Source organism: Octodon degus, unplaced genomic scaffold, assembly GCF_000260255.1.
Source record: "Octodon degus isolate 3935 unplaced genomic scaffold, OctDeg1.0 scaffold00048, whole genome shotgun sequence".
Lineage (NCBI taxonomy): Eukaryota > Metazoa > Chordata > Mammalia > Rodentia > Octodontidae > Octodon > Octodon degus.
The window spans coordinates 554,768-573,951 of record NW_004524624.1 but is presented as its reverse complement, the minus strand read 5'-3'; the positions used below and the strand labels follow the sequence as shown (position 1 = coordinate 573,951).

Here is a 19,184-nt window from a genome sequence, read left to right as displayed (position 1 = left end):
TCCCATTTCAGCCTACTGGAACTACAGGTGTGCCCATTATGTCCACCTGCAAGCTTGTTTTTTTTGCGGAACCGGGGATTGAACTCAGGCCCTTGCGCTTGCCAGGGAAGCACTTGATTCCACTGAGCCATCTCCCTGGCCCCCAAACTTGTTTTAACATTAGCATCTATACCAATTCTGATTGTTTTTGAGACAGGTTCTCACTGTGTAGTCCAGGCTGGCCTTGTACTTGCGCCAAGTTTCTAACTTTTCCTTTCAAATGCCTTTAAGCAATATCTGTGTACTTCAATGCCATTTATTTTAAAAAATGTGAATTAAAATGATAGTTTTATATTAATATATATCTTTTCCTTTATACTGATGAAGGGTTGAACAGAGGTGACTTTTTGTAAAATCTAACTGAGCTCAAAACTACCAGTTTCAAATTGATCTGGAGACACAATGAATGTCCTTTTTTTTTTTTTTTTTTCCTTTGGTACAGAAATCAAACTTAGAACCTTGTGCTTGTCAGTCAGGCACTATGCCACTAGCCTATGACCTTGGCCCTTTTCTTTGTTTTTTTTTGTATTTTTTTAGGGAAAGGTCTACAGGGTGTGCAGGATCTCACTACTAGATCAGACTCTTAGTGATCTGCCTGTTTACAGCCTCCAAAGAGCTGGGATTACAGGTGTGTGCTACCATGCCCAGTCTCAATTGCTGTCTCAGCACACCCCCAGGGGTTGGGGCCAGCACAGCAGGCCCCAGGATCAAATCCTTGGCCCCTGCTCCTGCTTCAGGCTCTTTAATCAGCTGAGCTATTTGGCTGGCCCTGGCCACCATATCCAGACTCTGGCTAACTCAGCCTGCCCTGGATACAGGGCTGGTGTGGCTTGTGGTAGTGGAGATTGAACCATGGTCCCTGCGCTTGCCTAAGCTTGCCTAAGCAGACGGTTTAGTTTGCTGAGCTATCTTGCTGGCCTCTATTTCTTATTTTTCATACAGGACTTAAGTCCCAGTGCTGGGGAGGCTGAAAGAGGAGGATCACAAGATTGAGCCCGGCCTGAGAAATTTAATGAGACTTTGTCTCAAAAGTTTAAATAAGGGGTTGGTGATGTAGTTCAGTAATAGAGCACCCCTGCATTCAGTTGAGAGAGAAAGAGGGAGAGGAGAGGAGAGGACGGGGGGGGGGGGAGAGAGAGAGAGAGAGAGAGAGAGAGAGAGAGAGAGAGAGAGAGGAGGAGGAGGAGGAGGAGGAGGAGGAGGAGGAGGAGGAGGAGGAGGAGGAGGAGGAGGTGGTGGAGAGGAAGAACTGCATTTCTCTAAAATGCAGCCACAGAAGAACAAAACTTCCTGTCTTTGTTTTTGTAGGATAAGAATTAAACCCAGGGCTTCACACATTCTAGGCAAGAACTACACTGGTTTTTAAATTCACATAATTTTATCTGCACAACTTACAACTACTTTTTTATTTTAAAAAATGTAACTTACATTAGCAAAAAAAAAAAAAAAAAGGTACAAAATTACATCTTAAAATGGGCAAAATTAAAGCTAAACTGTCCAGAGTTCTTGGCGACGGTGGACCTCGAGAGATCCAGCCGTGCTGGGAACGTCAGGTCTCCTACAAAGCGTCTTTTCGGTATCTTCTCCCAACTCCCACACACCCCAGTAAAGTGATCTGGTCTTCAAACAAACAAACAAACAAACAAACAAACAAACAAGGGCTGGTGAGATGGCTCAGTGGTCTAAAGCACCTACTTAGAACAAGCTTAGCAAAGCACAGGGACCCCGGTTCAATCCCCCAGCACCACATGCCAGCCAGCCCCACCCCCCACAAATAAATAAATAAATATTAAAAAACAAACAAACAAACAAACAAGCTAAGTTGTCCAAAAGTGAGAGAAGCTGACGTTAAACATTGTAGTAAGACACGCTACCTTCTACACAAACATGAGGCTGGTTTACCTGTATTTACAAATGCTGTCATTTGAAATGTTAAGAGGAAACACCGTATATAACTGGCATATGAAATAACAGCATAAAAACAAATGACTCTGTCAATATATATCCAAGTTCTAGCTTTTAAAAAGCCAGTCTCAGTTGTTTGGAATTGATAATTCAAGCTTTTGAAATTTCTAGAATGTTCCTTAGCAACTTTCTAAAAGAATCCAGCAGTTTATTTGCACAGCCCTTCTTCCCTAAAATGCTAAAATACATCAAGCATCCCCTGTGCAGAACAATTTCTCACTCTTTGGGCCTCAACAACGCCCAGAAGAGGATGCCCATAAAACCATGAGCCTTGCTCTGACCATGCAGCAGAAACTCGCCCTGTCTAGAACAAAGGCTTCAGCTAGGGAACCCCAAACTTTTCAGTTTTGGAGTTGACAAGCTGATGATTGCAGAATCTTAAAATTATAGGAGAAATGTAAAGTTCCTTATGTCAAAAGCATTTTAGGGATGCATTTTAAATAACTGGTGGGGCTGGGGAGATAGCTCAATGGCCTAAGTGCCTGCCGGGTAAGAGCAAGGTCCTGAGTTCGATCCCCAGTTTAAGAAAAAAAGAAAAGAAAACTGGTGAAGACATTTAAATGAAGGAAGCCAGGGAAACAAATGAATTATAGCTGTCATAAGTATGTACAACATCATCTTGTAACCTTTTTTGGAAGTAGCATGTTAACTACAAAGTTATAGCATCCACTCTTAGGCAGAACACAGAAGTTGGTGGTGCAAGAAAGGGAAGAATGCTTAGCTAAAAGACTTGTAGAGGACGCTCCAGAAGACTCTCAATGCTAAAACTGCCAGGGTGGTTCTCAGTTTGTGTCTTTCCTCTAGGATCCACACTTCTTTATCCTGTTTTGCAGTACTGGGTGTAGTCTGCAGAGAGGTCTCCTCTGTAGAGGGCGCTGCAGGGACACTGGAGGGAGAAGGAGATTCCCTGTGTGGCTCTGCTGTGCTCTTCCAGGTTTGTACTTGTGCTGATGCCTGGATTCCTGAATTGTGGTTGCTCACTTTATTGGAACCATTTGGAAAACCACAGTGGGCGTTGCCTCCACTTCCCCGGTGACGCCCCGTGAGTTCTGCAGCTGCCCTCTTGTGCGGCACTGCAGCAACTGGCACCAATGCTCTCCAGAGCGGGCTTTGTGCTTGCCAGCCTTGGCCCAAGTGTCTCGGGAACGGCGCTGTTTCTCGCAGCCACCTTGCAGAGTCAGAATCAGCCGCACGTGAGGAGAGGGCCCTCTTCAATCCGTTCCTTCCCTGGGAACTCTGCTCTGGTGGGGCTGCTTTTTTATGTGCACTATTCGTATATTCACTAGTTTTCTTTACCCCTTTAGTAGGTCATACTTGGCTATTAGTTCATTTTTTTTTCAGTATTGTCTATTGAACTTTCAGTCTTCTCACTGAGCTGCGTGCGCACGCACACACACACACACACACACACACACACAATCTTTTTGTTTTTATTTTGAGACACAATCTTGCCAAGTTGCCAGGTGGAGCTTGATTTTGTCATCTTCCTGCTTCAGCCTCCTAGAATTCTAGGATTAGAGATATGTGCCACCACTCCCAGCGTGTTAATAATTCTTTAAATTAAACTTTGCCTGTGTAAATTACTGTGTTTCTTGTCTCGTAAATGGTCATGGATAAATGCCTTTCACTTTTTTTTTTTTTAAGCTCTAAGAGCCATCCTAGACTCTGAATATTTTTTATTTATTTATTTATTTACTTTTGGCAGAACCAGGGATTGCCAGGGAAGCGCTTATTCCACTAAGCCATCTCCCTGGCCCCCTTTCACTACTGATAGTTCTGTTTTTAAACTTTATTTTATCAGTTCAGAACTTGGTTTTAGAAGAAACAAATTATTTTTAATGTGTTTTTATGAATGAAGGGATTGTCCACATATGCAGTTTAAAAAGGCTACTTGCTTTCTTTGGCTACAGAGGAAGGTTATTTCTCAAGGGAGGCTCCTTGAGCAACCCTGAGTCAACTATGGCTACTGGTTATAACACAGTAACTGCTTGTGACAGTGATGCCAAACTTTCTAGAGCTCTCAATGATAACCGACAGTCTGCTATGGCACACGTGCCATGGGTTCCCCACCATGGACCTATCACTTCTCACAGACTAAAAAACGCCGAAGCTGTATGACAAATGGTGATGATACAGGAATGGACAAGGAACCAGAATCCACACAAATCCTCCACCACAAAGGCATTCTTAAGGCTCCACAAATTCAAATAGCTTTGAAATTTGAATAATTTTTCATTCAGTACAAAAATACTGCTATTTTAAGGATACCATGTGGGCATTTGTATTATGTTCCAGTTCTTACCAAGGAAGCCCCTTACATGATCATGTACAACTTTATTTATTTTTTCATTTGAGTGGAGCAACTGTTTATAAAGTTACTTTTTTTTTTTAACTTATTCAGTGTGTTCCAATGAACAGTCATTCTCACTAATAATGTTTTTCTTTTTTCTTGGCAATGAACTCAAACTCCAGTCCTTGTTATTTTTTTATTTTAAGACAGGGTCTTACTAAGATGCCCAGGCTAGGCTTGAATTTGTGATCCTCCTGCTTCAGCCTCTCTGAATGCTGGGATTATAAGATACTCACTGCCATGGCCAGATTCATCAACATTTTATGGATATGTGCATAACAAAAAAACATGCAAGCTCCCAGTGTGTCCTTCCTGAATGTCCTTCACTGACTGCCCCTGTGTGAGCTGCACGCTTGACATTTCTGGGAATATTCCTCAAGCTGGCTCCTGCAGAGGTGATCTCAAGCGGTATTCCCTTGTTTCAGAAATGTAACTAGCCATACACAAACAGGGTGCATGGGTTCAGGGCATATGAGAACTCTGAGTCTTGGCTCCCTGGAACAGCTTACTCAGAATTTGGCAGTGGGGAGTCTGAGGGCTAACTGGCCTCTAACCACAGGAGACAGACTAGAAATCCAGTCAGGCTAAGGACCATGGAGTTAGAGGTGGGGAAGCAGCCAATTCCCTTGGTCTTCAATAGTGATTTTTTTTTTAACAGAAAACTGGTGATCCACAAACCCTAAACCCTTCAGAGTGGTACCACCAAATTCTGATCAATTTCTATATTATACTTATTTGTTATAACCTATGTTGCCAAGCAATATCTGTCTGAAGAAAGCCATAGCACAGAGGAAGGTAATACTTGTACTCTGCAAATTATTTGTAAGTGGGGCCAGGGAGATAGCTCAGTGGAATAAGTGCTTGCCTGGCAAGCACAAAGTCCTGAGTTTCATCCCTGGTACCACCAGGAAAAACAAAACAAAACAAATTCTTTGTAAGAGACACCACCTATCCTGGTTTGATCAGGGGAAGATGACAAATAGATTCATCAATAGCTTCCTAGTCCACTGAGCACACAGGAGGTAAACAGGACAGTATAGCTGTCTCAGGCTGCGCCAGATGGTCCTTGATGGTTGACCAAGTGACAAACAACAATCACTCTATGAAGCTTTGGCAGACTTTAGGAGACATAATCATACACCTTTTGTATCTATGTGCTTTAAAAAATTTTTTAATGTATTTAGTATAGGGTCTCACTACGTAGATAAGACTCCTAGTGGTTCTCCTGTTTTCAGCTACCCCAGTGCTGGGATTACAAGCAGGCGCCACCACACTCAGTCTCAATCACCATCTCAATGCACCACTGGGGAGAGGCCGGTGTGACACTCCAGGGATTGAATCCCAGCAGCTGCGCTCTGCCTAAGCAGGCACTTTAGTCTGCTGAGACATCTGGCCAGCCCCTTAGTTTCACATTCTGTAATGACTCCATACCAGTCCTTTCCAGGAGCATCTTCAGGAATGCTTAATAACTCTACTTGTCCTTGAAGTTTCTCTTCTTTCATCCTCTCCTTCCCAAACTCTGAAGGATATATCTTTACAGAAAATATAACACTTCCTTTAGGCTTACATGAGTTGAACAAAGCCAGTAAATCTTTTGCCTTTAACCTATCCCAGTCCACATTGCAAACTGCCAATCAACATGTAATCTAATCATCTCGAGGAGCATCTTTATCTAATTCTCTCCAAACATGTTAAAAATTAGATTCTTGTAGAAAAATATCTTCCAAGTCATCTTCATCTTCAGAATTAGTTTCTGTATTTCCTTTACCCCTTGCAAGATGGGGGCCACTGTCACTGTCATCATCATCCTCACTATCTTCTCCATCTTCACTTCCATCATCAGCTGAAGCTCTACCCCACCTATGATTTCATCTTCAAATTCCTCATCACTTCCTATTTCATCAGCATTGTCTGAATCTTCCTCCAGAACATCTTTGTCAGGCATGTTACCATCAACATCTCTTGCTATTGTGAATGGAACTGCTGATTGCTTTTCTCCTTTGTCTTAGAGCAATTGATCTTGGGAGATTTCACAATTTTAGAGGTGCTTGGGTCTGTCTTTAGTTTTCCTGTGGGAATAGAGTCTCTCCTATATTCAATAATGCTTTTTTCTCTTTTGTAGTTTTTTGTGTAAGTTCTTTACTGTCCTTCTTAGGACTTATTTATTAATCTATCTTCTCAAATTTGCACAAATTTTTCTGTTTCCTCAATTCTTCTAAATTATGTAAGTCATTTATATTTCCAGAATCCTTTTGATTAATTTCTTTGTTTCCTTTTTCCCCCTCTCAATCACATTTTTTGAATCGCTTTTTTTTTTGTCTGATAGTTTTTCTTCTTTATTTTCTGTTGATTCAGTGCTTTGCTATCTTCATCAGAGAGTTCAGAATCAGAGGCCGAAAGGTCATAGAAATGTTTCAAGTCCTCAGAAGTGCTGTGGTTGATAGGCCATCCTCTTTTATCAATAGCATAGTTCAATTTGAACTTTTTGTCATTAAACATGGCTTGAAATCACTTGTCAATTTTGACTTTTTGATCCTTTTCTGGCATTTCCCAGAACCTGGGGTCCTTTTGTTGTGGGTTCATAATCAATACAGGAATCCAAGTAGCCAATTAAAATTTGAAGGCCTTTTATTAGTTGAGCTCAGCGACCATCAGCATAGACCACTGTTTCAGAGTCCAAGTGAGTGGCCTCGACCAGAGAACATGAAGAGATTTTAAAGAGGAGAAAAAAAGGGGAAAAAACCCACAAAGAAAATATAAAAAATATGTAATACATTCTGCTTGTCAAACAGAATAAATATGTATAGTACGCATCCTGCTTGGTTAGATTTTTTTTTTTTCTTGCTATACATCTGGCTACTTTTCTTCCTGTTATTGTTGAGGGTCAGCACTTTCTCAGGGTATATTTCCTCTACATGGTTACTTGTTTTGCATGGAGGTTTGCTTTTACAACTCTGGGGTCAGCTGAAGTTTATTATGGCAACACTTATGCTAAGAGTCTGGGTTTAGTCCATCACACTTTGAAACCCGCCAAAATCTCTGGTTGCTCATTATTTCCTGTTTGGATACCATTTTTAAAGTCTTATTGAAGAACTGCTCAAAGAAACCTAATACCCTCACAAATTCAAAGTAGGTCGTGTCACAGATTGCTTTTGCCGCTCTGTAGTCCCAACTGACAGTTCTCAGTTCAAATCTCCACTCCTACAAATTTTTATTTTTAATAGTTTTAGATTTACCAGAAAGTTGCAGACAGGACAGAGTGCTCTCATATATCACATGAAGTTTTTCTATAATAAATATCTTATACTCAGTATGCAATATTTAGCACAATTAATAAACCAATATTGTTACACTGTCAGCTAAGGTCTATAGTTTACTCAGGTTCTTATGTTTTCACCTAGTGTGCCCTTTCTCTGTCCCAGAATCCCATCAAGAGCACCACGCTATATTAGGTCAGATCTTCTAAAGCTGCTTTGAGCAGATAATTTCTCTCCTCAGACTTCACTGATTTTTACTAATATCAATACTTTTGCAGAGTATTGTTTAGGCATTTTACAGGACATATTTTAATTAGGATTTGCCTAATTATTATGTTTTAATTATTGATAATATATTCCTGATTGTTAGTTCCTTTAAACATCTCACCCAAAAGTGTCTTAATTCCAAAATATGTCATACATTTGTTTGTAAACCTCAGGTCTACATCAGTGCAGACTGTGAAGATATGTACAAGTCAGAGTGCTGAGGATACTTATTCCTCCATTTGAACTTCAACTGCAAAAGGCCAAGTAGGCTTCTGACCTTCCCAAAGTGTTGGGCTCGCAATCACAAGGTGTCAGCTGTGTCCTAGATCATCAGCCACTTGCCTTCCTTCCTGCTCTCACAAAGCAGACTCTAGCTGTTCACCCACAGGTTAGCACAATAATGGCTCCTCTGGAGACAAAAGCTAAGGGCTGGGAATGCAGCTCCAGGGAGAGCGCCTGCTTAGTAGCACTGAGCCTCTGAGCTAAAGTCCCAGCACCAGGGAAAAAAAGAAAGAAAGAAAAGAAAAGCATAGGAAAGTTAAATTAAGCATATGAAAGTCCTAAATTGTCCCATAATTATCAACAGAAAATAAATTAAAAGTATAAGCAAAAACAATAAACTTCAGTACAATATTTTCCTCTTTCTTTTTAAAATGAGTACAGGCCCAATTAGGAAACAGAAAGAAGTGGGTCCTACTAATTTATGTCTGGTCTGATATAAATATTCCAGTCATAGGAAAGCTATTTAGATATGCTAGTAATTAAACCTGGACATGTTATGAACTTAATCAAGACACCTTTCCAGAGTTCACTGGTCTTCGATTCCATCCCCCCCCCCGTAGGGTCTTGCTATGTAGTACAGGTAAGCATTGAATTTACTATGTAACTGAGGCTGGCCTCCAACTCATAGTGGTCCTCTAGCCTCTGTCTCCCATTGGTGGGACACTCACATACACCACCATTCCTTCCTACTCTGGCCTTAATAATGACAGTGAAGTCCCTTACTGACTACCAGCTTTGGAGCACTAAACATTATGACAATGCTGAAAATGCCATAAGATTTAAGTCATTAAAGAAGACAATATCCAAAATGTCATGGAGCTCAAAATCAAACTGTTTGTATTGGAATACAGATTGACCTGAAGATATGTTCTGTGAACCAAAACATACTCACCATGTTGGCCAGCTCTAGGTAGTTTCCTCCTACAGAGGTGCCATACTGTGGGGACTGTGTGAGCAGTTTGTGGAGAGCAGCTCGCTGATGCACAGAGCTTCCGCCATACTCCAGCAGCTTCTGTAAGGTGGACTGAGTTTGCAAGTCTGGGCTCTGGAGGTCCCTGGCACCAGAGTCATACTCCCAGCTCTCCTTGGCTGCTGATAAGGCACCTAGGTCCAGAAGAAGCAGGGAAAATAAAGAGATATTTCCATCGTTAGCCTGCGGGTAGCCAATAGGCAATGATTTGGAACTTCCCAACTCTTCCATGTGCCAGCAGCCTAAAACACATGTGGCACGCAGGCTGCATGCTAAGCACTTTCCCTTTTAAACTGACACATGTGGAGCCTGGAGATAGAAGCAGTTTTAGGCAACGCATGCAGAAATAACCATCCAGTGAATATGTGTCCCTGAAACTGAAATGTTTAGCAAAAAGAACACTGGAGAGTCAAAGGAATGTAGACCAAAGCTCTATCTGTCTGAGATTTACACAGGCTGTGTTACCCTTAGCATTGATAATTTTGTTTTCCAAATGTGGAAAAAGGAAGCAAGTGAAAGACAAATGTTAAGACATGACACTTTGCCATGACTAATGTCAGTGTGCTCACAGCTGGAAGGAGCTAGACTGTATTTTACAGGGAGGCACAGCCAGGCAATGAGTTCTGGGCCATGCAATGTATGCCCAAGTGACAAGCATCACTTCCAGGCCTTCTGGCCTAGCTCAGATGAGGGTGGCATCCTTGGAAGCCATTATAGATGGTGAAACCATGAGATATAAAGACAGCTGGACCCCTGAATCATGTCCTTAGGAAAGCTGTCAGTCATCCAGAGTACTTTGGTTTTATGTGATTAAGAAAGAAACTTCTATTGTGTTTGATTCAATTCATGTTTTTGGTTTGCTAGTTATAGCAATATTACCTTAACTACAATAGCAGATCATAACCTAATAAAAGGCACTAGTAATTGTAATACAATGGTAAAGCATAATGAGAGCATAGAGTTAGAGGGAATACCTAATGTACATAACTTGGAGAAGGATAGGCAAAGTTCAGGAAAACTTCCTGGAGGAGGAAGCCCGATGCTTCAGTTGTCACCCTGCCTAGAAAAGTTAGATTGAGAAAAGACTGTTCCACTGTCTTGTACGTTTCTGAATGGAAATCTCTAGGTGGGGAAGGGGTTGATGCAGCTGGGATGACAGGCCTCCACCTTAGCCACAATGGAGGCTAGAAATTCTGCTTTCTGGTTTCTACTTTGGGAAGGTGGGACTTGTAAAGTCAGTCATATCTTAAATAGAGAGAAGGTCTTCAAAAACCCTGGGCAGCCACACAATATGACAAAGGTCCACATAGGAACAGTGCTTCTTACTAGACACAGCAGAAGACTTGATATATCATAGCTCCTGCCTCAGGACTTTTGTGCTGATGGACCTTTAATACATGACTTAATGACAAAAAAGAGATTCAAAATTATTCAATTTGTACAATGAAGTGAGAATATGCATGTTGTAGTAAAAATACAGTGAATGTTTACATTTTAAAAGATTTATTATAGTAAAAACATTACAATTAATCCCCTTCAAAATATTCCCCCTTGTTTTAATCTCACTTACTTCATCATTCTTGCTGCTTTTGGAAGTAGTTCTGGAGGTCCCTTTTGTGCCGTTAGTTGTGCTACGATAGCTGTGTCAATGTCCTGAGTGGAGTCAAGGGTTTACCTTTCACATCATTTTGACTTTGGGGCAGAGCTAGTAGTTACCTGGTCACAGGTCCCATGAAAAGATGAATGAGGACACATGGTAATGTTTTTATGAGCCTGCCTCTGTGTTGAACAGCATTCAACAGCAACATTCACCATATTTTTTTTGTAGAACACCTTGTCAAAACACTCATGAAAAAGAACTCCTAGAGCTGCTTCAGGAAACAGTGAAAACAATGGGCGTGTTTGAAGAGAGGAGAATATTTTAAGAGGAATTAATAGTAATTAATTACTATTAATGTGTCTTATAATAAACTTTTAAATTTAAATATATCATATGTTTTGATCAGTCCTTAGATATAGATACCCCACAGGTTTACTTGAGTATACATACAGTAAGCCAGAATTGTGTACAGTTCTGACAACTATATGGCTGATCTCTTTCCACAGGGTGTTGATTAATTTAATCAATATGACTAAGCAAACTGTCTTTAGATGGTTTCTCCCTATTGTTCCTGCTCTGCTTATCTTTGTCAGCCTGATCCAACTTTCTTTTTCATACAATGCTGTATACATGGAATATATCAGCTGCTTTGCTTCAAAGCAAGCAACTCCACCACCATGCTGGAAGTACCCTACGTTTATTTCCAAGCAAAATCTATCAAGTGTGCTGCAAAGGAGGCTTTGCTTTGCTTCAGTATAGACTACAAAATGCCTATCCTTCCTCACCTCCCTTCATGAATGAATGGTCTGTTATTTACTTAGTTGCCTAAGCTCCATTGCCCTGACCCCAGCAACTAAGCCTAAAGTTGAAACTTGGGGGCCCTATGATGGACTGAATCTCAGGTTTTCTCTATTTCATGTAGAAGATAAACAGACACAGTGCTATGTTGTGCCTCGTGTCCTCCATAGTATCTCCAGCATATGTGCATATGGCCTTTGACATATTAGGTGTTTAATAGGCATTTATTGAATAGATTACTGAATTATTCATGGCTCTAGTATGCCATGGTCTCACTTTTTAGCCCAGAAAAAGCAACATGGTGACTACTTTTGAAAAATAATTAAAATAAATTATACACTGACACTATTTCTTAATACAAATAGAAAGAAACCATTTTCTAATAACAGTATATAATAAGACTTTAACTGGGCTAAGACTGCAAAAGAAAAAAATTTCTTTGAAATTTATTATTCTATCTTAGTAGATCTAAACCCAGTTTCTGGAAGAATCATATAACCAACTTAGCCAAGCTCCATATTAATCAGCAAGATCAGAAGCCCTTCCTATCATTAGCATAAGCATTTTTGTTGAGATGTTGTTGGGATGCTCAGAGCTTTTGCTAAGGAGCAAGTCAATCATGATGATACCCTTATGAATGGAATAAAGTGAGGGAACAACATATATTTTATATTGGATATATTATAATAAAACATATAATGTACTTGATTACTATTACATGCATTACTAATATATATCTCGATATATTATATATTGGATTCATATTATATGGAACAATATATAATCTTTAAAATGTATATATACTTTTTTCAATTTTTAAATATCTTTTATTTATTGATTTGGTACAGGGTCTTGCTAGACAGCCCGGACTCATAGACAGCCCGGACTCATAGTGATCCTCCTGTCTCGGCTTCCCCAGTGCTGGGATTACAGGTGTGTGCAGAGCTCTGCACGCAGTTTCAGTGGGCAGCAAAGTACGCCTGGTTCCAGAGCTGGCATGGCATGTGGTACGGGGGACCAAACCTGGGTCCCTGCACTTGCCAGGCAGGCACTTCGGGCACGTAGGCCACTGAGCTGTCTCTCCAGTCCCAATAACAGACCATGTTTTTACTCTCCTTTCAACTGTCTTTATATCAGATTTTTCTAGACAAAAACCAACATTCCTACGACAAAAATGAGTCAGATTGTTGGATTGATCCGAGGTCTGACAACCATCTTCCTTCCGCCTTCTGAAGCGCAGGTCCCCCATGGTGAGGGCTCTGGCGGGCCTCAGCTCAGCTCTCTGCTCACATCTATCAGTTTTCCTGCTTCAGGAAGGAAACTGCTGCAGCCCTTCTTTTAATGTCCACCTTCTTCCTTCTCCCTTCCTCCCAATCTTTCTGCATGCCAGCCTCCAAGAGTCCAGAACTCACTAAGTAATAGATATTGTACAAGATACTAAAAACGTTAAATGATATTAAAAATGTTAATTCCAAGCTAAGATAAGATCTACACTTCAAGGAACTCCCCCTGCCCCATGAAGAAGAATGGAGGAGAGGAGAGGAGAGGAGAGGAGAGGAGAGGAGAGGAAGGAGAGGAGAGGAGAGGAGAGGAGAGGAGAGATCCTCAAGTCAGTCTTTCAAATTTCCTTCATGAATTCTGTAGTGACAGGTGAGGAAAAGGCTCCTGGAGTCCATGTTTGTATAGTAACATGAATGCTCTTGCCTTAATATTCAAAAGAAGCTTTGCAATGACATCACTAGGTGGCAAATGCCCAGGCTCTGTGTCTCTGTGCACCACTGGGGGTCAAATCCAGGGCCTCGGCACACTAGGCAAATACTCTATTACTGAGCTGCATTACCTTGCTTAATATTTCTTATGAAACCTGGAAATGAAAGAAATACTTAGATTTAAAATGATTTAGAGGGGCCAGGGAGATGGCTCAGTGGAATAAGTGCTTCCCTGGCAAACACAAGGGCCTGAGTTCAATTCCCGGTTCTGCCAAAAAAATAAAAAAATAAAAATGATTTAGATTTTACTTGACATCTGCTTTTCAGGTCCACTGTCTCACGAACTTTCTCATAAGACATCTATGCATATTAAAGGCCTATTCACCTCAGGAAGATGCTGGGATTCCTTTTCCTTAACAAAGACATGTACCAATTTCTCTGTTCCTACTGCTCTGGAGGCTCTAGCCCGGGTGCTCACCCTAACACCCTCTACGTGACTACTGCAGTGATCCGGCCTTCACGTGCTGCAGCTGGGCTCCAGATGCTGTGCCCCTCCTCTCCTGGCTCACTTCTCAGACAAGCCATTGCTTCATGTGTGCTCAGCACTGGATTCCCCGTCACTCAGAAGCAGGAAGGCTTGGGGTCACAAGCACTAGCTTTGGCTTTAGGCTTTTTGAATTTAAGTCCCAACTATGCTTATGTGATCTTGGACAAGGTGACAATGACAAGGTAACTATATTTAGCACAAAGGGTAGTTGTGAAAAACCAGAGAAAGAGGGAGGGAGGGAGGGAGAGGCACAGAGGGAGGGAGGGAGGGAGGGAGGGAGGGAGGGAGGGAGGGAGGAAGAAAGAAAGAAAGAAAGAAAGAAAGAAAGAAAGAAAGAAAGAAAGAAAGAAAGGAAGGAAGATAGGTAGGTTATAAAGTTCAGACATGTTTCCACATGATCTCTCCCTACCACCCAATATGAAGTTCTTTCCTTTTTTTCCCCTGCAGGCTTTCAAAAATCTATTCACTAATAATAAGCAAACATAAGTAGTTCCACAGATGTCCACGGAATTGACAACCTGTGAAAGGCTGCTTAAATATCCCATCTGGCCTAGTCAGTCACCCTGGGATTCTTTTTTAACTTTTTTAAATAAACTTTATTTATTTATTTATTTATTTATTTATTTATTTATTTATTTTCTGGAACCGGGGATTGAACTCAGGCCCTTGTGCTTGCCAGGCAATTGCTCATTCTCCTGAGCCATCTCCCCGGCCCCACCCTGGGATTCTTAACACTGATCAGTATTTAGACGATTCAGGCCACTATACCTGAATATGCTGGTCACTTAGCAAAATGTATGAGGCACATGATGTGATTTTTTTACTACTATATAAAATATTTTACTTTGCATAGCCACACACACAGAACAGTTTTCTGTAACATCTAAAGCAAGCAAGTGGAGAATCTTTTAGTCCTATCTGAAGTTTGTAAATATGATTCTCTTGGTTAGGATAAGCTAGGTTATGTTGCAGGAACAAAAAATTCCACTTCACACACCAAATGTAGGTGGTTTTGAAAAAGGTTTTTATCTCCTGGACACAACTGTCTTCAGATCAGCAAAGATCTCTGCTCAAGGAGTCCCTCAGAGGCATGAGATGCAGTCCAGCTGCGAGAGAGTTCAAGAGGGTGCTATGCTGGCAAGTGAGCGCTCCGGCACTCAAGAGGATCACAACTCAGTAGCCAAGGCAGTCATGCAGGCCAATTCAGCCTGAGGGGACTGAGGATATGAGATCTTACCCAAGGCCAGAAATACTTGGTGAGCAAAAATGAAGTGTCAGATTCTAATACTGCTAAAATTTTTATATTCTCTCAAATATGGTAATATCAAAAAGTTTCTTTTCTTTTTGTTTTTGCCATGTTAGAGATCAAACACAGCCTCACACATACCAGGCAAGCACTGTACAACTGAGGTATAGCCCCCAAGTCCTTTCTTCTTCTAAAAATCTTTATTGCACTATGACCAACCACATGCCCTGCATATTATTACCATTCAGCATCCAGAATTAATTGCCAGACATTATTTTTGGTTTGTTAAAGCAAGAACATGGGGGTCAGCAAAATAGCTCAGCAGACTAAAACTCCTGCTTAGACGTGCTTAGGTAAGTGCAGGGACGGCAGTTTGATCCCTGACACCACAACCACACCAGCCCTGCCCGCAGGGCTGGCTGAGCTGGCCACAGAGTCTGGGCGTGGTGACACACGTCTATAATCCCAGAGCTGGGGAGGCTGAAAAGAGGAGGATCACTATGAGTCTTAGCTCTGTAGTGAGTCCTTGAACAACCAAATATATTTTTTTAATAAAACCTAAGAATATGGCAATAGTACTTCACTCATGCTCAGAAAAATAGCAACAAATAGACATTTTTCTATCTGAATACAATATGTTTATTGACAAGCTATATATACATATGGTGTGTATATAAATTGTATATATCCCAGCTTTTATATCAAATACAATAGGGCTGGGGAAATAGCTCAGTAAAATAAGCACTTGCCTGGCAAGCGCAAGGGCCTGAGTTCAATCCCCGGTTCCACAAAAAACAAAACAAAACAAAACAAAACCCCAATAAATATGATGACTAAAAAGAAACACTATGTGCATTAGTGAGCTTTGCTACTTTACACTAAAATACCCAAGGCAGCTAACTTACAGAGGAAAATTTTACTCAGCTCAGTTTTGGAGGTCCCAGGGTACATGTATTGACTCAGTCCACGTAAGGGCCCTCTCTCGTGACTCCATCATATCATGGTGAAGGTGTACAAGTACAGAAGCCCTTATATTGTCAATCAGGAATCCAAAGAGAGAGAAAGTCTTGGGTCCTACCCTCCACTTTGAGACCATGCCCCCAGTGACCTGGGGATGTCTTACCAGGCCTCAGCTCTCAAAGGTTCTATCACTTTCCATACTGCCACTTTTGGAGCAAGCCTTCAATCACCAAAATATAGAACTAAGTTTTAAAACATAATACAGATTGAAAAAAAGCCCTTATGTGGATTTTGATAACTGAAAGAAACTAGAAAAAAGATATGCTGACCAAGTTCACCATAGTGAATGCATTGGAGGAAAGGCCAGTTGATCAAAGAAAAACAGCAGAAATTTACCAAATGAACCTTTCACCAAGGCCATGGGAACATCACTGGAGTTTGGGACTTGTCCTTCTTTCACAATTATGTCAGGCCAGCAAGATAGCTCAGCAGTCTAAAGCAACTGCTTAGGCAAGCTTAGGCAAGTGCAGAGACTGCAGTTGGATCTCTGGCACCACATGCTGTGCCAGCCCTGCTCCTAGGGCGGGCTGAGCTGGCCACAAAGAAAAAAACATTGTATCTCCTATATCCTAAAACTGTGATTTAACCTTTCTCATCTTGCTATCTCATATGTTATCTGTTACTCAGATAACACAACTTGTATAACAGAGGATTAGTAGGTGAGTGAGGTGGGACTCACAAATTGTGCCAGTGCTCTCCTTTTTTCTTGCTTTTTCTCAACGGCTTCCCGGTGAGGAGACAGCCACTGTATTCATTAGTATGCTCAGGCTGCCATGACAAAGTGCCATAATCTGAGGAACTTAAACCACAGGCATCTATTTCTTTTTTTATTTTTTCTTTTTCTTTTTTGGTACCAGGGATTCAATTCATTACCTTGCACTTGCCATGCGGGTGCTTATGCTGCTAGGTATTCTCTCTAACCCCACAGGAATCTATTTCCTCACAGTTCTACACACTTGGAGCCTCAGCTTGGGTGACAGTCTGATCGCATCCTGATGAAAGTTCCTTCTTGTCTTAGAATGGCCACCACCTTGCTAATTCCTCCAAAGCCAAGAAAGGACAAGAACAAACTCTTCAGTGTCTGGTCTTATGAGAGTACCAATTCCATGATGAGGGTCCCACACTCATGACATTTGACACCAATTGCCTTCTAAAGGCTGTCATATCTCTAGACATTATCACACTGGGGGCTAAGAATTCAACATAAGAACTTGGAGGGGCGCCAGGGAGATGGCTCAGTAGAATAAGCACTTGCCTGGCAAGTGCAAGGGCTTGAGTTCAACCCCTGGTTCTGCCAAAAAAAAAATAATAATAATAATAAAAATAAAAAGAACGTGGAGGAAATACAAATGTTTAGTCTACAGTAATTACTGCACAATTTCTGTCTAGACCAGTAAAGAAACTAAGTACACAGCTATTGGTGCTAAAGTCCAAAGCCCTAAGTCTCTCTGTACACAAAGCAAAGGAGGCATCATAGCTGCTACTGCAGCTCCTACAAAACTCTCAGAAGGTAAAAATAAGTGTATTCTTTACAACAACAAAATATAATACCTAGTTTTACAAGATGGCAAGGAAGCTTCTAAATATTTCACGTTCATTCAAAGCTATGAATGCCTCTCAGAGGTAAAGCACATGCTTAGCAGGCACAGGGCCCTGTGTTCAATCCCCAGCAGTACCCCTCAAGATGAAGAAAGAAGGGGAAAAAAAAGCACAGAAGACACATATAAATTTGACATGTTTATAAAACATATCACTGGGGAAAATCTGCTCTCCAGGAGAAGCCTGGAACACGGACTTTGCCAAACAATGAGATCCTTGCCCTTCTGGGTACTTGGCAGCTACAAGCCAGTACTTAAATCACATCTTCAAAATGCCACCCAGGTTGGGTTCCAAGGCCTGTAATTACTTTGCTACTCCCCACAGGCATTATGCCACCTTCCTGGCAGGGTTTCTTGAGAATAAAGCAAATCTAAGCCTTTGGAACACCTAAATTTCATCTTACAGACACTAACAATAATCAGGACAGCTAACACTAGTATAGTAGAGGCTGAACACTATTTTAAGCACTTTACATATATTACCTTATTCAGTCTTATCCTATGAATAACTACTTCTATTTTTTCCAACTTTAGAAAAGAACATACTCTTTTTCATCTTAATATTGTAGACAATACTCATTTGCATAGGAGGTTGATTAAGAATTGGGGTTTTGAACAGGAACAAGTGGAATGAGGCAAAGGAAAAAAGAAGGAAAGAAGGAAAAAACGATCTATCTATAAACATAGGGCAGCTTGGATAAATATACTGCTGACTTCTACTGGTTTATTGAAAGGAATGGTTATTGCTCAAAATTGTGTTTCCTTCTTTTTAATTTTTTGACCATTTTTTATATGTTTCTATCTGATAATCTGAGCGACTAATTCAAAGATAACAATATGCAATGTAACAACCATAGTTGAATGTCTATCATTTTGTTTAGTGAAATTCTGTATCATTTCTAATGATTTTTTAAAAATATTTTTAAATAAATAATTTTGTCTTCATCTCGAAAATGGGGATAGCATGTTCTTTATTATGAGATATTAAAATGTTACAGATGAGAGCATTCAGTCCCTCTATATGATAAACTGATAACAGATGTTAGCAATCATGTCACATGTATTTAGAATCTACTTCAGACAACAGGGAGCAAATAATAGGCAAAAGGTAAACTCTCGACTTCTGAAATGGCACGGGTTATAACTGTTAAGTCTTTAAAAAAAAGTAATATTTTCAGTACCTAACTAGTGCCTAACAGTTCACACAATAAAAAATATTGGCATTATTATAAAGAAAATGAAGGGCCCAAATCCAGTGCTCTGAGTATGGATGTATTCCATTAAGGACTCAGTTTTTGGTTATAGGATTTCATTATTTTCTGTTTCTGTATTCTACTCAGAAAACTCTTAGGAAGATAACCGTCTTTCCAAAATTTGGAGCCAGGACATGTGCATTGTTCATCACCAGCAGCAGCCGAGTGTGCATAATTTATCCATCAGATCTGTGCTTTGGCCACCATCAGTCACTGTTTTCAACCTCTGGTTCCTTCTTTTCCATCCTTCATTTAAGTCCTAGGACCTATCTTTTTTTTTTTT

At 40.7% G+C, this 19,184-nt stretch overlaps 1 protein-coding gene and 1 pseudogene across 1 annotated transcript in view; both read right to left on the bottom strand.

Moving 5' to 3' along the window:
• Positions 1-6,299, bottom strand: part of LOC105742337 — a 36,037-nt pseudogene extending 29,738 nt beyond the window's left edge.
• The window catches only part of Mcc (mutated in colorectal cancers), a 592,098-nt gene that overhangs the window by 368,350 nt on the left and 204,564 nt on the right, over positions 1-19,184 (bottom strand). Inside the window, exon 5 of the mRNA XM_023716377.1 lies at positions 9,053-9,264. Coding sequence (XP_023572145.1) covers positions 9,053-9,264 — 212 coding nt within the window. The remainder of the gene's footprint in view (positions 1-9,052; positions 9,265-19,184) is intronic.